Raw genomic sequence first — 16,708 nt, 5'->3', positions numbered from 1 at the left:
ACAAAAGAACGACACTGTTGCGCGGTTAAAATTTACGCGGTAATACCGCGTAAGAATATGGCGCCAAAACACCAAATGCGCTCTCTATCATTGAACAGTTGTATTAACAAGATGACAAGCATTCGACATTAGAGCCTGTTGTAAAAATGGCGCTTGCTGAAGTTTGCGGTCTGAATTCGTTTGTTGACTTTAATGTCTCGCGCGAAGAAGATAACTATTCGCGACAAGTTGAGAAATATAGTGGAAATTTTATCAACAATGTACAACTAGCAGTACCACCATATATAAATGTAAGTAAATTATTCAAATCCGCTGTTGGTTTCCTACATAACCATTCTACAATTTAAATTTGCTACATCATGTAATTTCACCGTTTCTAAAATCTCTTTCTTGATATGAATAGCCAGCAGAAAAATTGGCACAACTTGCAGAAGGAACCGATGAAGCAGGGAAACATTTGAAGATTAAATTTGATCATGGAACTACTACACTGGGTTTTCAATATAGAGGTGGAATTGTTCTTGCTGTTGACTCACGAGCAACAGGAGGCCAATTTATTGGTAAAACAAAATGCATATGTATTGAATGTTATATTGTCAAAAAAAAAAATATTATATCTTCTTTTTCCATAGGTTCATCCACCATGAAGAAAATCGTTGAAATCAATGATTATCTCCTTGGAACTTTAGCTGGTGGTGCTGCGGATTGTGTTTATTGGGATAGAGTCCTAGCAAAACAATGTCGTACATATGAATTACGGAATAGAGAACGTATTTCCATTGCTGCTGCTAGCAAACTTCTATCAAATATGATATATAATTACAAAGGAATGGGATTAAGTATAGGTGGGCTTTTATCTCCTTCAAGGTCAATAACATCCACAATAGATTTGTTTAATGAAATTAACAAAATATTTATCAATGATGTCAGGTATGATGCTTGCTGGATGGGACAAAAGAGGACCTAGCTTGTACTATGTTGATTCAGAAGGTGCTCGTACACCAGGAAAGGTTTTCAGTGTAGGATCGGGTTCTATTTATGCATTTGGTGCACTAGATTCTGGCTATCGCTGGGACTTGACCGACGAAGAGGCTTATGAACTTGGTAGAAGATCAATTTACCATGCCACTCATAGAGATGCTTACTCTGGTGGTATAGTAAGAGGTATGTAATCATAAAGAAAGAAAAATTTGACGATATGTTACAATGTGAATGTTTTACAGTGTATCACATGAAGCCAACTGGTTGGGTGCATATTTCTGATGAAGATTGTAAAGACCTTCACTACATGTACCAAGATCAGAAACAAGGAGGACTTAATTAATAGCATTTATAGCTTATTGTATTCTGTGAAATGTTTTCTTTAATAAAATTTACTTTGAGATACAAAATTTTTGTATCTATTTTACTCGTGATTTTACACTTTAATAGATATTTATTCGTCGTAAACATGTAATTTAATCGTTATGAATGTCATTTTCCAATATTGCAAAGAAATTACGAACAACATTCAAAACAAAAATAAAAGATAAGACGAAAAGAACGTGTCTTGAAGCTACATCCCCACTGCTATCTCCCACATATTACAGCGCCAACCGCCATTGAATCAGTGTGATTGGTGTCGTAGTGCAACAAGACGTGTTATTCCATAGAAAGAAAAATAAGTGCTTTAGTTATATTTTAGTGTTTTAATTAAAGACGCATAAATGTCAAGTCCAAAAGAGTATAAACTCAAGGGTGGACATCCACCTGCAGGTAACGAAATAAATCGCAATTTCTCTTGAAACGGAGAAGGTTAACATGTTTACACAACTAAGCCAAATGACGTTACATGCACCTGTCTGGATATTTCAAGGCCATCTGCTCGTTTAACTCTCTCTTAATCAAAATTTACGTTTTATATCTTTGTTTCAGTAAAAGCAGGAGGAATGAGGATCACCCAGCATAAAACACCGAAAGAAGATCGGGAAATAAAACCAATTAAAGACGTGGACGAAAGTAAAACATCGAGTAGGTAAGCAAATTAAATATCTTTATCTTTAAATCTACGCTAACAATAATTTCATATTTCAATAATGTGAATAAATGAAAAGTAGTACATAAATACGGTTGTCATTCATTTGATCATTTGGTAAATAAACTGTACCGATAAAAACACGATTGACCTCTGAAACAACCATTGTCTATAGTCAACAATATACGCCTGATGTGCAATATCTGCTTACTTGCGTCATCATCCGTATTACGCATTAAGATAATATGATACGAACAATATGAATATATATAAAAGAGGGAATTGTTTCTGTATTGAAGTAAAAACAACTAAAAATATAATATTATCTGTTATAATAACAATTTAGTAATTATATGATTAATAAAATATATATATATTGATTGTGTTTTAGTCCACCAAAAACTCTCATGATCAGTGGAGTTCCTGCAAAAGGAAATGCAGACTTTCCTCCAGAAGCTGTGCAACTCTTCCATGAAAAGCCTGTTCCAACTCACGATGCACGGCCAGCTCATTCTTCACGTCCAATTATTATCCACCAGCCAAGGAAATGAACGATGCGCATATTGTATACCAACTGGTGGCTATCAAGAGGAGCATTAGCCTACATACTTATCCATTAAATTAAAACAAAAAAAAAAGAAAAAATATAAATGATAAATATCTATATATGTGTGTACTTAAAAGTTTCTTTGGGCTATTAGGACTTTATGCGCTTAAAATCTCCTAAGCATATAGTCCTTAACCCAAGAAGCTTTGGTTTCATGCAATATGAAACAAAGTACGAGAGTTTATTACTGTTATTAAGAAGAAAAGAATTTATCTTTAATATGACGCCGCAAGATTCCTGTATCGGCATTTAGGCAGATGATTTACTTCGTTTTCTGAAATAACATTTATTGAAACGCAATTCTTAGATTAGATTGTTACACGATAGCACGCTCTTATCTCAAGTTACATGATAAACTATTTGTAACCGTTTTTGGGACCAGTTTGTAGTTCAGATTGTGTAATACTTCAAACAATTATGCATTTTTATTTTTAAATTTGTGCATTTTCATTTTCGATCTATCGTAAGCATTATAAAAATTTCGTTAATTAATTGTACCTACATATGTACATATTATTTAGTTTTTCACTGTGAAAAAGAACTATTCTACTTATTGTAACTTTGAAGCATATAAATGTCAAACAAGACCCACAACATTGGCCACAGTTTGTATGAGACTTGAAGAAAAAAAATATACGTTTTAAAACGTAAAAATTAAACATTTGAATTATTTTCTTTTCCTCTTGGCTTTACGGCCGTATACGTGCATCGAGCAAGTAGTCACGCGATGTCGTTGGTAACCATGAGTAGCATTGAATATTGTCGTCATAGTAACTGGCATGAATTCTACAAACATAGCCACATTGATGTGTCAAAGCTCGAATGAAAAAACTGTTCAAGTAGAGCTTCCTTCCTGATGTGTAAAGATGTGAATTCGTTACGGTCCTTGAACGCCGTTTCCGTCTGAAAATTTTCGTACATCCTCAATCCTTCGGATCGACATATCAGTTTGTGAAGTTTTATCGTGTCCACCTTTAGTCGCAATGTCGTCAAAAAATACCAGCGAGAAGGTTTTGGAGATCGACGCACACGTCAGCAAACATTATGACATCGTTCGACGTCTCGGCAAGGGGGTAATTTTTTTCGTTCATTTTGTTATTTTCACAAATTGTTTATTTCTCAAGAATTTAAAACTGTTACAGTACATCAGATATTCTGTACGTTTTTTTTCTTATTCTAACGTTATTCTTTAAATATTTTTCAATTGTATAAAAAAAAGAGCAATTTTCTAAAAAGTCCATAAAAGATAATGTAAAACGTGATTCTTTTTATGCGATAAAAAGAACAAATTTTTTTTATTAAAAAAAAACTGATGCACATATTCTAGCGTATATACGCACAATTATTAAATAGCAGTTGTCGTGGTACGTCCATCGTGGAAAAGTATAATCGGAAGTAATCGATACTCGTGCCCCGTTAATAATCGTTATCATAAAAACGAATATCGAATCTAAGAATAACTATCATGCATGCTATTTCAAAACAAATCGTAATAAAATGTATCGAAAGATAAAAATATATACAATCAACCATTTTTTGACGAATTCCTCGATAGGCTTACGGCATCGTATGGAAGGCGATAGACAAGAAAAACAAGGAAACGGTAGCGGTGAAGAAGATCTTCGACGCCTTCAGAAACCAGACGGATGCGCAGCGCACATTCCGTGAGATAATGTTCCTACTATCGTTCGCCAATCACGACAACATCATACGACTGATCGGTCTTCACAAGGCGAACAACGATCGGGACATTTATCTCGTGTTCGAGTACATGGGTGAGTTTTACCCGGTCCGAAGAAGAATTCGAACGAAGGTCACGTGCCGCGGCGATTCTCAGACTTTTGGCCTGAAACCCGTTTCGGCCCGTTTCCCCAGAAACCGATCTCCACAACGTGATTAAGAAGGGCAAGATCCTGAAGGACCTCCACAAGGTGTTCATCATGTATCAGCTGTTTAAGGCGATCAAATACATTCATTCGGGGAACGTGATACACAGAGACTTGAAGGTGAGATGGTCTACGCGAATTGATTCTCCTTCCCATCGGAATGACTGCCACGTTTATATTTGTTCCAGCCATCAAACGTTCTACTAAATGCTCACTGTCACTGCAAAATCGCTGATTTTGGATTGGCACGATCGGTCACTCAAATAGGAGAAGGAGATGGTGAAACCGCCAGTGATCCAACACTTACAGATTACGTGGCAACTCGCTGGTACCGGGCACCGGAGATACTCGTTGCTTCAAAAAGGTATTTTATTGCTTCGTACAAATATATACGTTCACATAAATTCGCTGGCTGTCGACGTAATATAGGTACACGAAGGGTATCGATATGTGGTCGTTGGGATGTATTCTTGGCGAAATGCTTCTTGGAAAACCATTGTTTCCTGGTTCATCGACGATAAATCAGGTGGAGAGAATAATGGCCACTCTCCCGCCACCTACCAGGGAAGGTAATCCTCTTCGACACCTTCGCAAGGTCAGAATTGGAAGAAAGGGAATGACCGATTTGTCTTGGTGACTTCTTTAGATCTGGTTTCGGTCAGCGCCGGATACGGTACTAATTTGTTAGAGAAGACACCAAACGCACCAAGACGTTCATTGAAGGATTTACTACCAGAGGTGCCGGAAAAGGCATTGGATCTCATTAGCAATCTGATAGTCTTCAATCCAAATCACAGACTGACAGCCGTGGAGGCTTTGGAGCACCCTTATGTGGCCGAGTACATTGATTTTTTAACAAAAGATAAGAAATGAATCTTTCGTTACGGATGTTGTTTTTTGTACAGTTTTCATAGAAGAAGCAACGAACCAGAAAGAGGCTCGAACGTGGTACCGCTACTTAGGGACGATGTACAGCTCTCTGTCGACGAATACAGGAATAAGCTTTATTCGATGATGGATGAAAAACATCGCAAACATAAGAATATGTGGGTTGATAAATTTTGATGTGGCAAACGATTGTTATTATAGCCTAAAATTGACACGTTAATTAACTGAGAACAGGTCTAAGTCCAGAATCAGACGATTATCGGAGCACATCAGGAAGGAAACAGTTAGTAGTAGTAGTAACCCAGTCATTGGTCAAGGTGACGCGACTGTTCGTAAAAATCTTACACACTCGTATCAAGATTTACGTAAGGAGAGAGGTAGGAGCGACACGTACGAGCCTTCCTATTTAGAAGGTAATAAAATTGATAGTTCATTTTATAAGAAATAAGATAGATTAACGAAAATAAGTGAGATAAACTTATTGTATGTTGTACTCAGTGCGTACGCAACTACCAAGTAGAAAGGCAACACGGCATTCGCAAATTGATAGTGGTGAAAGAATTACGAAAACGAGATCGATATGTGTGTCTGTCGAGTCGCAGACGCAAAACACGAAGAATGTTCGACCAACTGGTAAGAATAAACATCGTGGTTTTAATAAGCCAGTGTCGTGGATGTGCTAATAAATCTAATTCTTTTTTCGCTTTAATATCCGCCAGCTAAAAGCGTAGCAACCCAATACACACACAATTTTGTAAATGGTAGTTTGAATAACTTGACTCCAAGCACGACCAAAAGTTGCTTATATCTCAATCAACAACACCGACAATTATCCAAATCTCAGCGTTCTATACAATCGGACCAACCAATGGTGGTAAGAAAATAAACTGAACTATTTCTTTAACTATTACTTTCGACCTCCTTGTCCTCTATAACGCCTCGGGTTTCTCGCTAAAAAGTAAACCGACGATTCTGTCGTTACAGGCTACGTGTCGCGTGGGATTCATTTAGGTACTGTAATCACTTATACGTGTCACAACTCATGCTTCTTGCACAGAAATGACGTAGCTCTTTTTTCCATTCAAGACTGAATCGAACGACTCTTCTCACACGCAATTTATTTATACAACGACGTTTTCTCCGTAGGAATTTTACAGTATAATTTCACAAATCTAATTTGTGTCGATGCAAATTCGACAATTTCAGTGTGCACCTGGAAGAAGACCAAATCAAATAGTAACTGGTAACCGTGACAAACTGCGAAGAAATTGCAAACAGATTCGTACGACGAGCCGACCCACGTCAGATGTGAATTGGCGGGAAGAAGATCGGCAGAAGACTACGTTCGATCACGACAATCTTAAGACCCTTCAGACGAAATACTTCGCGAGAACGCCCGATAACGCGACTTCTTATTACCTTAGATCCAGCAGTAGTAATAACAAGAATGCCAGTAGCTCCGAATCTTTGTACAATTCGTGTTATCCCACCGTGAAGAATCTAGCTATCCGAAACTATCTGAATCAAACGGTACCATTACGAGTGGAAGAGCAATCCCCGTCGCGCCCCTGTCGAACAAAAACCAATACGGATTATCGGATCCTTCGAAGTAACGCTAACAATATCGAGAAACTGCATCAGTCTACTAATTATCTTACGAGTGGTAACAATCGATCGAGGAACGCGGCTCCGAATGGGTGCCACGTCGTAGGGACACAGTTGAAACATGTCGCCGATGGAAGTACGAGTAATGAAAAGAAGAAGAACTCGCCTTTTTTAGATAATTATAGCCAAAGTCACGGTATAATAACCGCATCTATGTACAAAGATCTACGAAATGGGACTATAAGATGGTAAAATATTGCCGGTAGCAGCTTCCGAAAAAAAGAACACTCGTAATTCGCCAATATTTATAGCAGATATTTTTGTATAATCCCCCCCTCGTAAATAGTTTTTTTGAATATTTTTTTCGATCTAGCTAAATCGAAGTAAAATTTATCCATTCTTGGAATCATATCAAAGACTTGTGAATTTTTTTAACGAAATAATGAATAAAATAAATATCAAAGAAAAGAGTTAAACGCAAGAAATTGAAAATGAAAGTTGGTACTGAAGCGTTCTTCTTTTCAGAAGCTACAATCCCTGTATAGGCAAATTAACGTTCCTACGTAAATTTTTACGAGAAGCTAATGAAAACAGAAAAGTAAAACAACCTATCTCACAATCGATAATTTGAGTTCCTACGAGAACAAACTGCCGGAGCCTCGATACAAACGAAGCCATCATAAATGCAATCATAAATATCAAAGAAATAATCATCTTGAGGCAAACGATACTTTAAGTTCTTAGGTAAGAAGAATCTTGCGATATATGATCATTTTATAGTTCTAAGATAAAAAATCGGATGAACGTATCGAATTTATTCAATTCGAAATATTAATTCAACGTAAAATTGCATTTAATAATAAAAGGAGTGAGTACTGTCACCCTCTAGAGATTTTATGATTCTCGAGTTGGAATTTAAAGAATAATCAAGAATTTATTATTGAACAAATATATAAGTACGTAATACATAAAGCCAATTGTTGGGGCCAAAATGGTGTAGTGATATCATTTTTCATGATATCAGCACTTGCCCCCTGCGAAAGGTGAGCATACTATCCTTTCTTCTTCGCGTCCAACGTTTATTCCTCGACAATGTAGCGTGTAAATTCCTTTGTAATATACTTTTTTGTGATACTTTTATGCGGCTATGTGATAATGTCCAATTCGTATGTATTACCTGTCGTGGAATAAATTTTTATTAAAGCAATGTGACTCGTTCGCTTTTCTACCGGTATTCTGATCAAAAGCATCGCGAAAAGATTGCCTCGTGTCTCAATCAGAGCGTTCTTTTGCGTCGAAGTACGAGACGACTTCGTATTTTCATTTTTCATCTCGCGAAGCAATTCTAGTTCTCGTTGCCGGTGTCACGTTGTTTCCTCTTTCGAACGACGAAGGTATTACTAATAGAAATGTTATTCCCCCTTCTTTATCCCAGATTTACCAGGGCACGAATCGAATCTGTTCATGACAAATGTATGACAAAAATTGACTATGTCTTTCTTTCGTTACTTGTATCGTCGTTTGTCGCGCTAGGCCTTAGGGGAAAATAAATATTTGTACAAGAAATTTCAAAATATTGTTTTCAAGTATACTATACATGATTTATTACAAAACGTGGGCGGATATTCATACCGTAAGCATCAACATATACGTACACACACGCACCCTTTATCACATCAACATCCCTATCTTTATTCGATCAAACCTCACGTCCAACACTTCGAGAATTTCCGTGAGTAGGAGAGAAATTCCTTGTCTCGACTATTTATGTCATCCCTTATTTAATCCCTCGAAATGTTTGAACGAAATGCGTCGAAATTACATCTGTGGAATACACATATTAAATCGGAATAAATTACAGAAGGTTACCCAGAATTTGATGCCCCAATAGAATCTAACCTAGATCAATAGACAATCTAACCTAACCGAAATATAATTCGTTCAATTTCGAGATTTCTTATCGGAAAAAATTCCAAAAATTCTTATAGATATCTCGCGAGCCATTGGCTTTCATCTTTAAACAGTGTCATATTTTCGTGCCTATTTTTAAAGAGGTCAATTCAACTCGAATTTAATTGAGCCGGATAATAACGTCAACGTCAGCCCATATAACGAACGTGTTTGCTCAACGTACACAAATATTTGCAAACCGTTTATGTTCATTCACTCTCGTTATAGTTGCGGCCCTGTTATGCATAACCTTTTTACCATCCTTCCTACGGAAGATTGTTTCAGTCAAAGTTGAACGAGTGTGAACGACAAGCAATAAATTACGCGGAAAATACGATTACTTGTCACTGTTTCAACATTTTCCCTCGAGAGCCCAGCCCTATTTGTCTCCTCCACTCAGTCTCAATTAACGAACTTACCCTTTTGCTTGGTTCCCCGTTAACTACTGTATGTACTCTTTTCTCGTTTATTATTTGTCGCAATGCTCGGTAGATGGAATGCAGATCGTGGTAGAAAAGTTTTCGTTTTAGGAAATCAAACCTTAAGTCACTTTTGTGCCCTAAGCCTTTAATCTTATCACCCCGTGAAAAGATATTAAAGATCATTGACCGCTTTATCTTACTTCGTATCAACAATATAAATATTGGTCGTTAATGAAAGCTACAATGAACTCGAGTCGGAAAATCACTAAATCGATCAGGGAATATTCTATAGAGAGATATCGTAATTGACACCGCATCTCTTCTGTCCATCTTCATGTATGCACATCAAATATTTTTACGTAACGACACCGAAATTCTACACGTCTATAAGAAATTAATCAATACTAATCGGTCCTTAAAATGAAATCATTTATTTCTATGTTCAATGTTGTTCGTCCGTGGTGATGAATATATTTATCTGAGGTTGACTGGCTTCGTTCTTCTTGTAGCAGGTCTCTTGAGTTTTGTTTACCTGGACTTGTTCCATCCCCATTTGCGGCCTTCCCCGAAGACTCCGTAACATGTAACAACGTCGATGAGGACTGTGTCTGCTAAGGTAGCTGTCGTATCCGCTGCTAGTTGTGGCCGTTCGTCGGAGGGCCAAAACTGCGTGATGACCGTTAATCGGTAGCCCACATCTGCATCCAGGTAACATCCTCCGCTTGCGAAGCAATCCGCGTCTTATCGTGCTACTAGCACTACACCCTGCACACATGTCATCGATCACGGCGGTTCCTTGAGCACTCTGAAACAGGACGTCAGAACCACTGGAGGTATAGGACGTCAAACATCTCTTACAGTTATTATTGCTTCCACCTTTAGACTATCCTTTTGTTTGCGCGTCGCCAACTTTTTCATCGATATTCTATGATACCAGCACAGAGATTCTGAGGGATTTGTCATGGATAAAATGAGATGATATTTATATTGAAAAATATTAAACGTCTTTTCGTGGATCAACCATAGAAATAAAATTCGAGAATTCTGATAATAAACAGGAATAATATCAAAGATATGTGTTATGCAACGAGATATTGTTGGCGAAATATTGCGTTTATGAGCTTGTATCCTGTATAATAGAAAGTTAGAAAATTCACTCAAATAACTCTGTTATGGACATTACGCGGTTGCCTGCAGAGTTAGTATCAAACTCTCTGCGAACCTACGACAGTAATCCGATATAGCAAACACGAATAAAATCGAAATCTAATTTCGTATAAGTATTATTTAGTGTTTTTTAAAACAGATATATTATTAGTGAAATATTCATCTCTGCAATAACTATATAGAAAACAATAATATTATGCGATTTAGTCAGAGTTTCCGATGTATATCTATGTATATCGGATTGATGTTTGTTTTCTTAATAAAGAATACGACTTCACTAGCGTTCCTTGCATGGAAGCCGGCCAATTCGATTCTCATAAATAGCGTGGATAAATGCTTATGTAGGATATGTCACGCGTCAACTATAATCTCGCGGGCTTACGTAAAGAATTCATATTGGAGTTTGGTGAAATTGGGATAATCACGGTCCCACGCGCCTTCGAAAATTGCTACTCACGTTGCTTTGTATTTATAAATTCCAATCGCAGATAAAGAAAAAAGAGAATTCCATTTATCTTTCAAAGACTACTACGACAACAGTAATAGGTTCGCTGTATCCTATTGCGAATCTTTTTACGCTCACGTCGTGCGACGAATTATAATTGTAGCCTGTGTCATAAAATATCAAAGGACTTTTGGGATCGTCAATCTGCGAATAAATTTTCTGACGATTCAGTATCAAATCCGCACGCGTTTTTATTGCTGCAACTGTACGGCAAAAGGCTAAGAATACGCAACATAAGAAAAAACGCACTCGAAAATGATTTTGATTTTTAATTTCCCCGGACTATCAACCATAGGTCCGCGTTATAGATTGTTACAAATAATATCGAATTATATATCCTCCTGTAAGTGGCGTCCTTTAAACTTAAAATGATCAATATGGTTGAATGAATTTTTCTCTTGAAAGAACAAAGTTGATTTTGCGATCGTGTAAGGGATAAGACAAAGGAAAGGATAAAGCAGGCAAAGAGAATCGCTTTGGTATATTGGAAAAATTCTCTTGCCACTTCCGTGTCGACGATATCAAAAGGGCTTCTTTAAATTGTTAAACCCGTAGATATTCGACACAAAGGCGAACACTACTGATACTTACCCTGTGACGGAGTTTCCGACGAGTGAACCCATGGGTTCCACAGCAAAGAATCTCCGATATACTCCGCCGAAAATTACGAGTCATAACACAGTATACGACAGGATTCAATGCGCTATTCGCGTGTCCCAGAAACAGGCAATAGGAAAGAGCATCTCTCGCTGTCTTTCCCCCTATGGAACAATTTCGAGGCTTTAGATACATGTCGTCAAAGTTTGGCGGTTATTGGGAATGAGTGAGAAAGTAACGAGTAATTGGATAGAAAGCTGGAAGCTCATTAAAGTTAGCAACGATCGACTGTTATCTATTATTTCTCCCATCGTTAAAAGAGACACGAGTGATAGTATCGTATTATTGACAAGCTCGTGGACGTTTTATACGTTTCGGTAATGCTGGACTATTCAATTTAAAGGTGTATGACGATTGCTGCGCTTTCATCAATGAACGATCACTCACCAACTGCGCCCAGATCTATCAGTAGCATTAAGACGTTATATGGTAACCAACACAGAGCAAAGAACACCGCCAAAAGAAGCAATATCCAAGCAATTCGCCTTCTCTCACGTACCAGCCTGAAACTCTGCGAACAGAATGCAGTTGTACTCGGTCGTAAACGCGGCTAGATTTAGATCAACATCGATTCATCATCTAATCATCGACGAGAAGAGTACAAAGGCGGACAGACAATCGTTTCGACAGACCAAACAAAGTGGAAATGAAATTTTATAGCGTCAGAATGAGAAATTTAGATGCGTGAAAATCATATGCATAGTGATAAAACTAACTATAATGGAATATTATAATCTCGAGTCGAAAATTTCGTCGAATTCTGGTTATCTCTATATTACATTACCAACGAATGGGCTTTTTAACGAAGCAAAGTTAGATACGAGAGTGCCATATTATCGATCGACCGGATATAATCGAATTAAGTGCGTGCAAAGTCTGTGTCAGCGTTGCTATAATGCCGCTTCTGTGTGTCGTTAGATGATTTGCTCCTAAACGACAAATTCATGGTCGTAAAATTAGGTATTATCGCCTACGTGATTTTCGAACTAACCTGTTGCGAACTGGCGCTTCCTTCGACGCTATCACAGTCGAAAGGTGGTTTTCGGGCGCACAGTGTTCGACCCATCATGGAGTAAGATAGTATTACGACGAAACCTGAGGAATAAAAACAACCAAACAAAGGAAAACCATAAAGGTTGAAGAAAGTAAGCATGGGCAAAGTGATTGCTGCCTTTTCAGAGCGATAATAAGACCATTTTGTCTTTCCCTTTCTAAGTGGAAAGGGGAATGGGATGGAAATGTATGTTCAGGCTAAGTTCGTTATTAATCATGTGGTCTTACCTGGAATCGCATAAACCAGCACAAAGCACACAGCACCGAAAAGAGGCGCCTGAATGCCCAGAGGCTTAAAATCTTCGGAACAAATGTAGAAAACAGGTGGTAGATGAGAGACACGAGAGGTATTCTGTGAAAAATTCCTCGTCATTGTCCAGGATCCGTGGAAAGATATGTTACTAAGTTCCATACTCGGACTGTGGAGGGTCATCTGGAAAGAAGATCGGGCACCATTCATCTGTTAAACTGTTTTTGGAAACGGAAATCTTCTGGATAAGATTTATTCACACCGAAGCTCCTTTTGCTCCGGAAGAACTTCTTTCAGTTTTTTACCGAGAACCTTTTTTAATACGCAAAGCGTAGCTTATTCTTAGTCGATTCTTGGAAATAATCTCTGCAAAGGTAGTAATCAGAAACAACTGTGTTCAAAGAAGAAAATGAACGGCTGTTGGATTCGATCGAAAAATCGTTCTTTCGAAGTAAGATCGTAAAATATAATTTGTTCATAGAATAACAAGAGATGACAAACATTGGCAATAGAAATACCTGAGAGCAGTTATTAGTTCACTTAATTTCAATAACCATAGTAAAAATTAATATTCACAAATTTTAGCAAATAAATACAAAATTTTCCGAGCCATTTTTTATCGTTGGAATATTTACGAGTAATTCTTATCGGATATTAGATTATTGTTAGATGTAATACTAACCGCTCTGAGAACAGGAGCAAAGATGATTAGAGCGACCAACCAAAGAGCCACGATTACGAGAACCGTGCTTCTTCGATTAAACACTCGTCGAAATGCCATAGGACTCCTTATCGCCAAGTATCTGTCGATGCTCATCGCGCTGATGGTAAAAACCGAAGCAGCGACTGCAACACCTACGAGATAGAGTCGTCATCATCGTTTTCAATCACCATCGGCGACCGCAATAGACTCGGTCGCTTCTAATAAGACACTTAGTCTTTGTTCGGTCGGACAGAATCTCGGTTGAACGTGGGCGAGAAGGTCGCGACGGATAGAGAGAGAAATTAAAACTGTATCCACCAAGGGGTGGCATATCGCTCGAGAAAACATTGGACCCCAGCAAATGTGAATATACGTATGCATTGCACTAACACGCGCACAAACCATAAAATCTTTTACGTATGAACCAGTGTAGGCCGAAGTATGCTTAGGGAGATGCGTTCTATCGCGACAATTTGTGGCTATAGTATCTTTTCAGGCTTGGTTTGCACCTTTTTGTGCAATCTTGCATTAGTGCGAGAAAACAAGTTGGAACAAAGTATATCTCCAAAAATATCACACCATATGATGTTCGTGGAAAAACATTTCGTTGATTTAAGCGAGTGACGATAGCGAGATTCGAATTAAAATATGTAAAGCAAAACGCGATCGTAGTATAGACAGATCGTTGAAATTACCCTGAAGGTAAGAGGAAAGTTTGCACATTATTTCGCCGTGGATCCATACTATAGAGATTGCTTGACTGACAGCCACAGGCATGCAAATAGTAGTCACCAAAAGGTCCGCCACTGACAAGTTGACCACGAAATAATTAGTCACGCTGAAAATAAAGAAAAAATGTTTTGAATGTTAAATCTTGTCCATCTAAAATCCATCATTGGTTGAACGCCATATAAGCGAAATTGACATTGTCAATCTTAAGACCATTATAAAACTCGATGGTTCAATGAAACGTACGAATCACTTTCATTAACTTTCGAGTTTTCCGTAAACACAATAAGCTTTTCGAATTCTACGGAACACTGGCTTACCGCCTTTCTTCGTCTACTCGTCATCGCGATCTATGACGAATCTCGAGCAAAAAATAAATAATTCTCAACGTAACTGCTCGCATACCGAACGTCCGACCACCTGGAGAGTTTCTAGTAACGTGTACCCTTCGCTTATTGTTATCCTTGAAAGACGTAAGCATTATTGGTTAATATCAAAATTCGTATCCACGTTCACCGGCAACCTAATCCCTGCTTTTGATAACGAAGAGAGAGAGCAATAATTTTTGTTTCACAAATAAACCGAGATATCCATGACGTTCGTTCACGCATCGTGAGTGCGAAACGATCGCTTATTTGCACGACGCTTGGCCGCTGTCGGAAGTAAGCACACATGCCTACGTGTTTCTTCGTCTACGCGCTCAAGAATGTTCAAGGTACATTCTACCGGCTATCGCGACTATTAACGCGATGCAGACGAACTCTCGATTCGATATACTTGCCAAAACCCCGTGTCCAGCGAAATATTTTATTAATTCATCGTTCGCAAACCGCAACCTCCCGTAACACGTAACCCTTTCATATCGGAGTTGACATATATCTATTAGAGAATTCAATTTACATTCGATTGTTTGTCAACGCGATGCATGCATATTACCTGTTTACATTCTCACGACGCATCTACACGCTATTGGTATTCATTACGTGTCCGATCTGCATCTTCGATCATACATCCGTAGTTTATGAATAATCTGTGTATTATTTAATTAATTGTACACAATTGTGCACAGACGTATAAAGACGTCGCAGCTAATCGCTACCTGTCTTTCGTGAAAAATCCGCAGAAAGACAGATAGCTATTGGTTGAGACACGTCTCTGCGAACAATTGGATGTCAATGTAGACTTAGCTTCCCTCTTGAAGACGTTCGCGTCTTGTTCCTTTCAGAGGAACTGGGTCAAGAAGATGTGTTTATATTAAATAATGGAGAATGACGATCTAACGTTTCTTCTGGGAACTTCTCGTACTTTTAGAGGTAATTCAATAGCTGTCGCAAGATTAAAAAAAATAACAGCACGTTGCATCTACCTTTGTGTTTAAAGACTAATTTGCTTGACCCTATAACGAGCCTCGGCCGAAATTATAATTAACTCGATCAAAGTTGACCCTGTTGTCTCGAAAGCAATATCCTAATTGTAGATCGACAAGGTGACGAGGTAGCAACCTCTCTAATCAACAGTCTATTATTTCAGGCTATTTCGATCGAGTCGTCGTTGCTTAATTTAGTCAAATCTTCCTTCATTCGACTTCGATAGCGTTTCACAATGATCCTGGCAAAGTTTAAATTACTTCGGAGTTACTCACTGTAACACACACTTTTCTCAAAGGGGTTTTGAATTGCACGGCGCTTAATTTGTATCCAGTTTGAATTTGTTCTAAATATACTGTTTGCAATGTCTACACATAAACAATTAATGTTGAACCAAGCTGACAAGGAAATAAACGATTAAATAAATGTTTCTGATCGAATGTAAAGCAAACAAATCTTTTACGAATAAAAAACCATATATACGTACCTACGCATGTAGTGGTATTTGAAAACGACCGCAATCACGAGAACGTTGGCCGTTATTGCGAGTGCCATCACAGGAATATAGAGGATGATCAACAAGTAATTAGTTTCGCTGTGAAACTTGTCGTAAAAGTACCAAAGTATATCCCCGGTGATGTCCATTCCGAAGCTTTCGTTCGAAGACACCATCGTCCCATTGTACGAGCTATTAAACTCTGGTGAAGATATCCTTGAGTCGTTGTATACATTCGTCGACATGATTTCCTCGTTTTTATAATCCAATATCAAGCTCTCTCGTATGATCTTGTGCGTGCAATGGAACGCGAGCGAAAGTGATTTCTGGCTTCAATGGGCATAGAGAATATCAACAACCATTTACCTCGGACAGACAAAACTGTCACGATCAATCGTGTAATTATAAT

General features: G+C 38.0%; 4 protein-coding genes across 5 annotated transcripts; 3 read left to right on the top strand and 1 right to left on the bottom strand.

Moving 5' to 3' along the window:
* Positions 1-107: 107 nt before the first annotated feature.
* Prosbeta5 (Proteasome beta5 subunit) lies at positions 108-1,391 on the top strand. Its single transcript, XM_033344410.2, has 5 exons — positions 108-290; positions 404-560; positions 633-845; positions 931-1,164; positions 1,224-1,391. The coding sequence occupies exons 1-5, from the start codon at positions 147-149 to the stop codon at positions 1,322-1,324; spliced, it is 849 nt and encodes a 282-aa protein (XP_033200301.1). The 5' UTR covers positions 108-146; the 3' UTR covers positions 1,325-1,391.
* Positions 1,392-1,588: 197 nt separating this feature from the next.
* Positions 1,589-3,280, top strand: LOC117162686 (death-associated protein 1). The gene is made up of 3 exons (XM_033344571.2): positions 1,589-1,755; positions 1,915-2,014; positions 2,406-3,280. Exons 1-3 carry the CDS (start codon positions 1,707-1,709, stop codon positions 2,563-2,565), a joined length of 309 nt encoding a protein of 102 aa, XP_033200462.1. The 5' UTR covers positions 1,589-1,706; the 3' UTR covers positions 2,566-3,280.
* A 124-nt stretch (positions 3,281-3,404) lies between these two features.
* LOC117162156 (Extracellularly regulated kinase 7) lies at positions 3,405-8,207 on the top strand. Its single transcript, XM_033344053.2, has 11 exons — positions 3,405-3,694; positions 4,177-4,396; positions 4,497-4,627; positions 4,696-4,871; positions 4,937-5,076; positions 5,154-5,346; positions 5,413-5,553; positions 5,630-5,808; positions 5,894-6,028; positions 6,115-6,269; positions 6,602-8,207. The coding sequence occupies exons 1-11, from the start codon at positions 3,605-3,607 to the stop codon at positions 7,250-7,252; spliced, it is 2,211 nt and encodes a 736-aa protein (XP_033199944.1). The 5' UTR covers positions 3,405-3,604; the 3' UTR covers positions 7,253-8,207.
* A 1,577-nt stretch (positions 8,208-9,784) lies between these two features.
* On the bottom strand, positions 9,785-16,696 carry Gr10 (gustatory receptor 10). Of its 2 annotated transcripts, none has more exons than XM_033344358.2 (8): positions 16,291-16,696; positions 14,403-14,545; positions 13,687-13,859; positions 12,983-13,187; positions 12,693-12,796; positions 12,089-12,212; positions 11,636-11,805; positions 9,785-10,177 (listed from the first exon to the last, which is right to left on the bottom strand). In XM_033344358.2, exons 1-8 carry the CDS (start codon positions 16,542-16,544, stop codon positions 9,815-9,817), a joined length of 1,536 nt encoding a protein of 511 aa, XP_033200249.1. In that variant the 5' UTR covers positions 16,545-16,696; the 3' UTR covers positions 9,785-9,814. The 2 variants fall into 2 exon arrangements, with proteins under 2 accessions (XP_033200249.1, XP_076477072.1); XM_076620957.1 differs by having other exon boundaries at positions 10,064-10,199.
* Between the last annotated feature and the right edge of the window lie 12 nt (positions 16,697-16,708).

The sequence above is a fragment of the Bombus vancouverensis genome, chromosome 8 (assembly GCF_051014615.1).
Source record: "Bombus vancouverensis nearcticus chromosome 8, iyBomVanc1_principal, whole genome shotgun sequence".
Lineage (NCBI taxonomy): Eukaryota > Metazoa > Arthropoda > Insecta > Hymenoptera > Apidae > Bombus > Bombus vancouverensis.
The sequence above is the reverse complement of the archived record's forward strand: the minus strand, read 5'-3'. Positions and strand labels throughout refer to the sequence as shown.

Excerpts from the sequence above, each read along its gene's own strand:
- Prosbeta5 (XM_033344410.2), top strand. The coding sequence starts at position 147 with ATGGCGCTTGCTGAAGTTTGCGGTCTGAATTCGTTTGTTGACTTTAAT. Across the intron at positions 291-403 it reads CAGTACCACCATATATAAAT|CCAGCAGAAAAATTGGCACA; the intron begins GTAAGTAAATTA and ends TGATATGAATAG. Across the intron at positions 1,165-1,223 it reads CTCTGGTGGTATAGTAAGAG|TGTATCACATGAAGCCAACT; the intron begins GTATGTAATCAT and ends AATGTTTTACAG.
- LOC117162686 (XM_033344571.2), top strand. The coding sequence starts at position 1,707 with ATGTCAAGTCCAAAAGAGTATAAACTCAAGGGTGGACATCCACCTGCA. Across the intron at positions 1,756-1,914 it reads GGGTGGACATCCACCTGCAG|TAAAAGCAGGAGGAATGAGG; the intron begins GTAACGAAATAA and ends TCTTTGTTTCAG. Across the intron at positions 2,015-2,405 it reads GAAAGTAAAACATCGAGTAG|TCCACCAAAAACTCTCATGA; the intron begins GTAAGCAAATTA and ends ATTGTGTTTTAG.
- LOC117162156 (XM_033344053.2), top strand. The coding sequence starts at position 3,605 with ATGTCGTCAAAAAATACCAGCGAGAAGGTTTTGGAGATCGACGCACAC. Across the intron at positions 4,872-4,936 it reads ATACTCGTTGCTTCAAAAAG|GTACACGAAGGGTATCGATA; the intron begins GTATTTTATTGC and ends GACGTAATATAG. Across the intron at positions 6,270-6,601 it reads AATCGGACCAACCAATGGTG|TGTGCACCTGGAAGAAGACC; the intron begins GTAAGAAAATAA and ends CGACAATTTCAG.
- Gr10 (XM_033344358.2), bottom strand. The coding sequence starts at position 16,544 with ATGTCGACGAATGTATACAACGACTCAAGGATATCTTCACCAGAGTTT. Across the intron at positions 12,797-12,982 it reads GCTGGTTTATGCGATTCCAG|GTTTCGTCGTAATACTATCT; the intron begins GTAAGACCACAT and ends TTTATTCCTCAG. Across the intron at positions 10,178-11,635 it reads GTCGGAAACTCCGTCACAGG|AGTGCTCAAGGAACCGCCGT; the intron begins GTAAGTATCAGT and ends GTCCTGTTTCAG.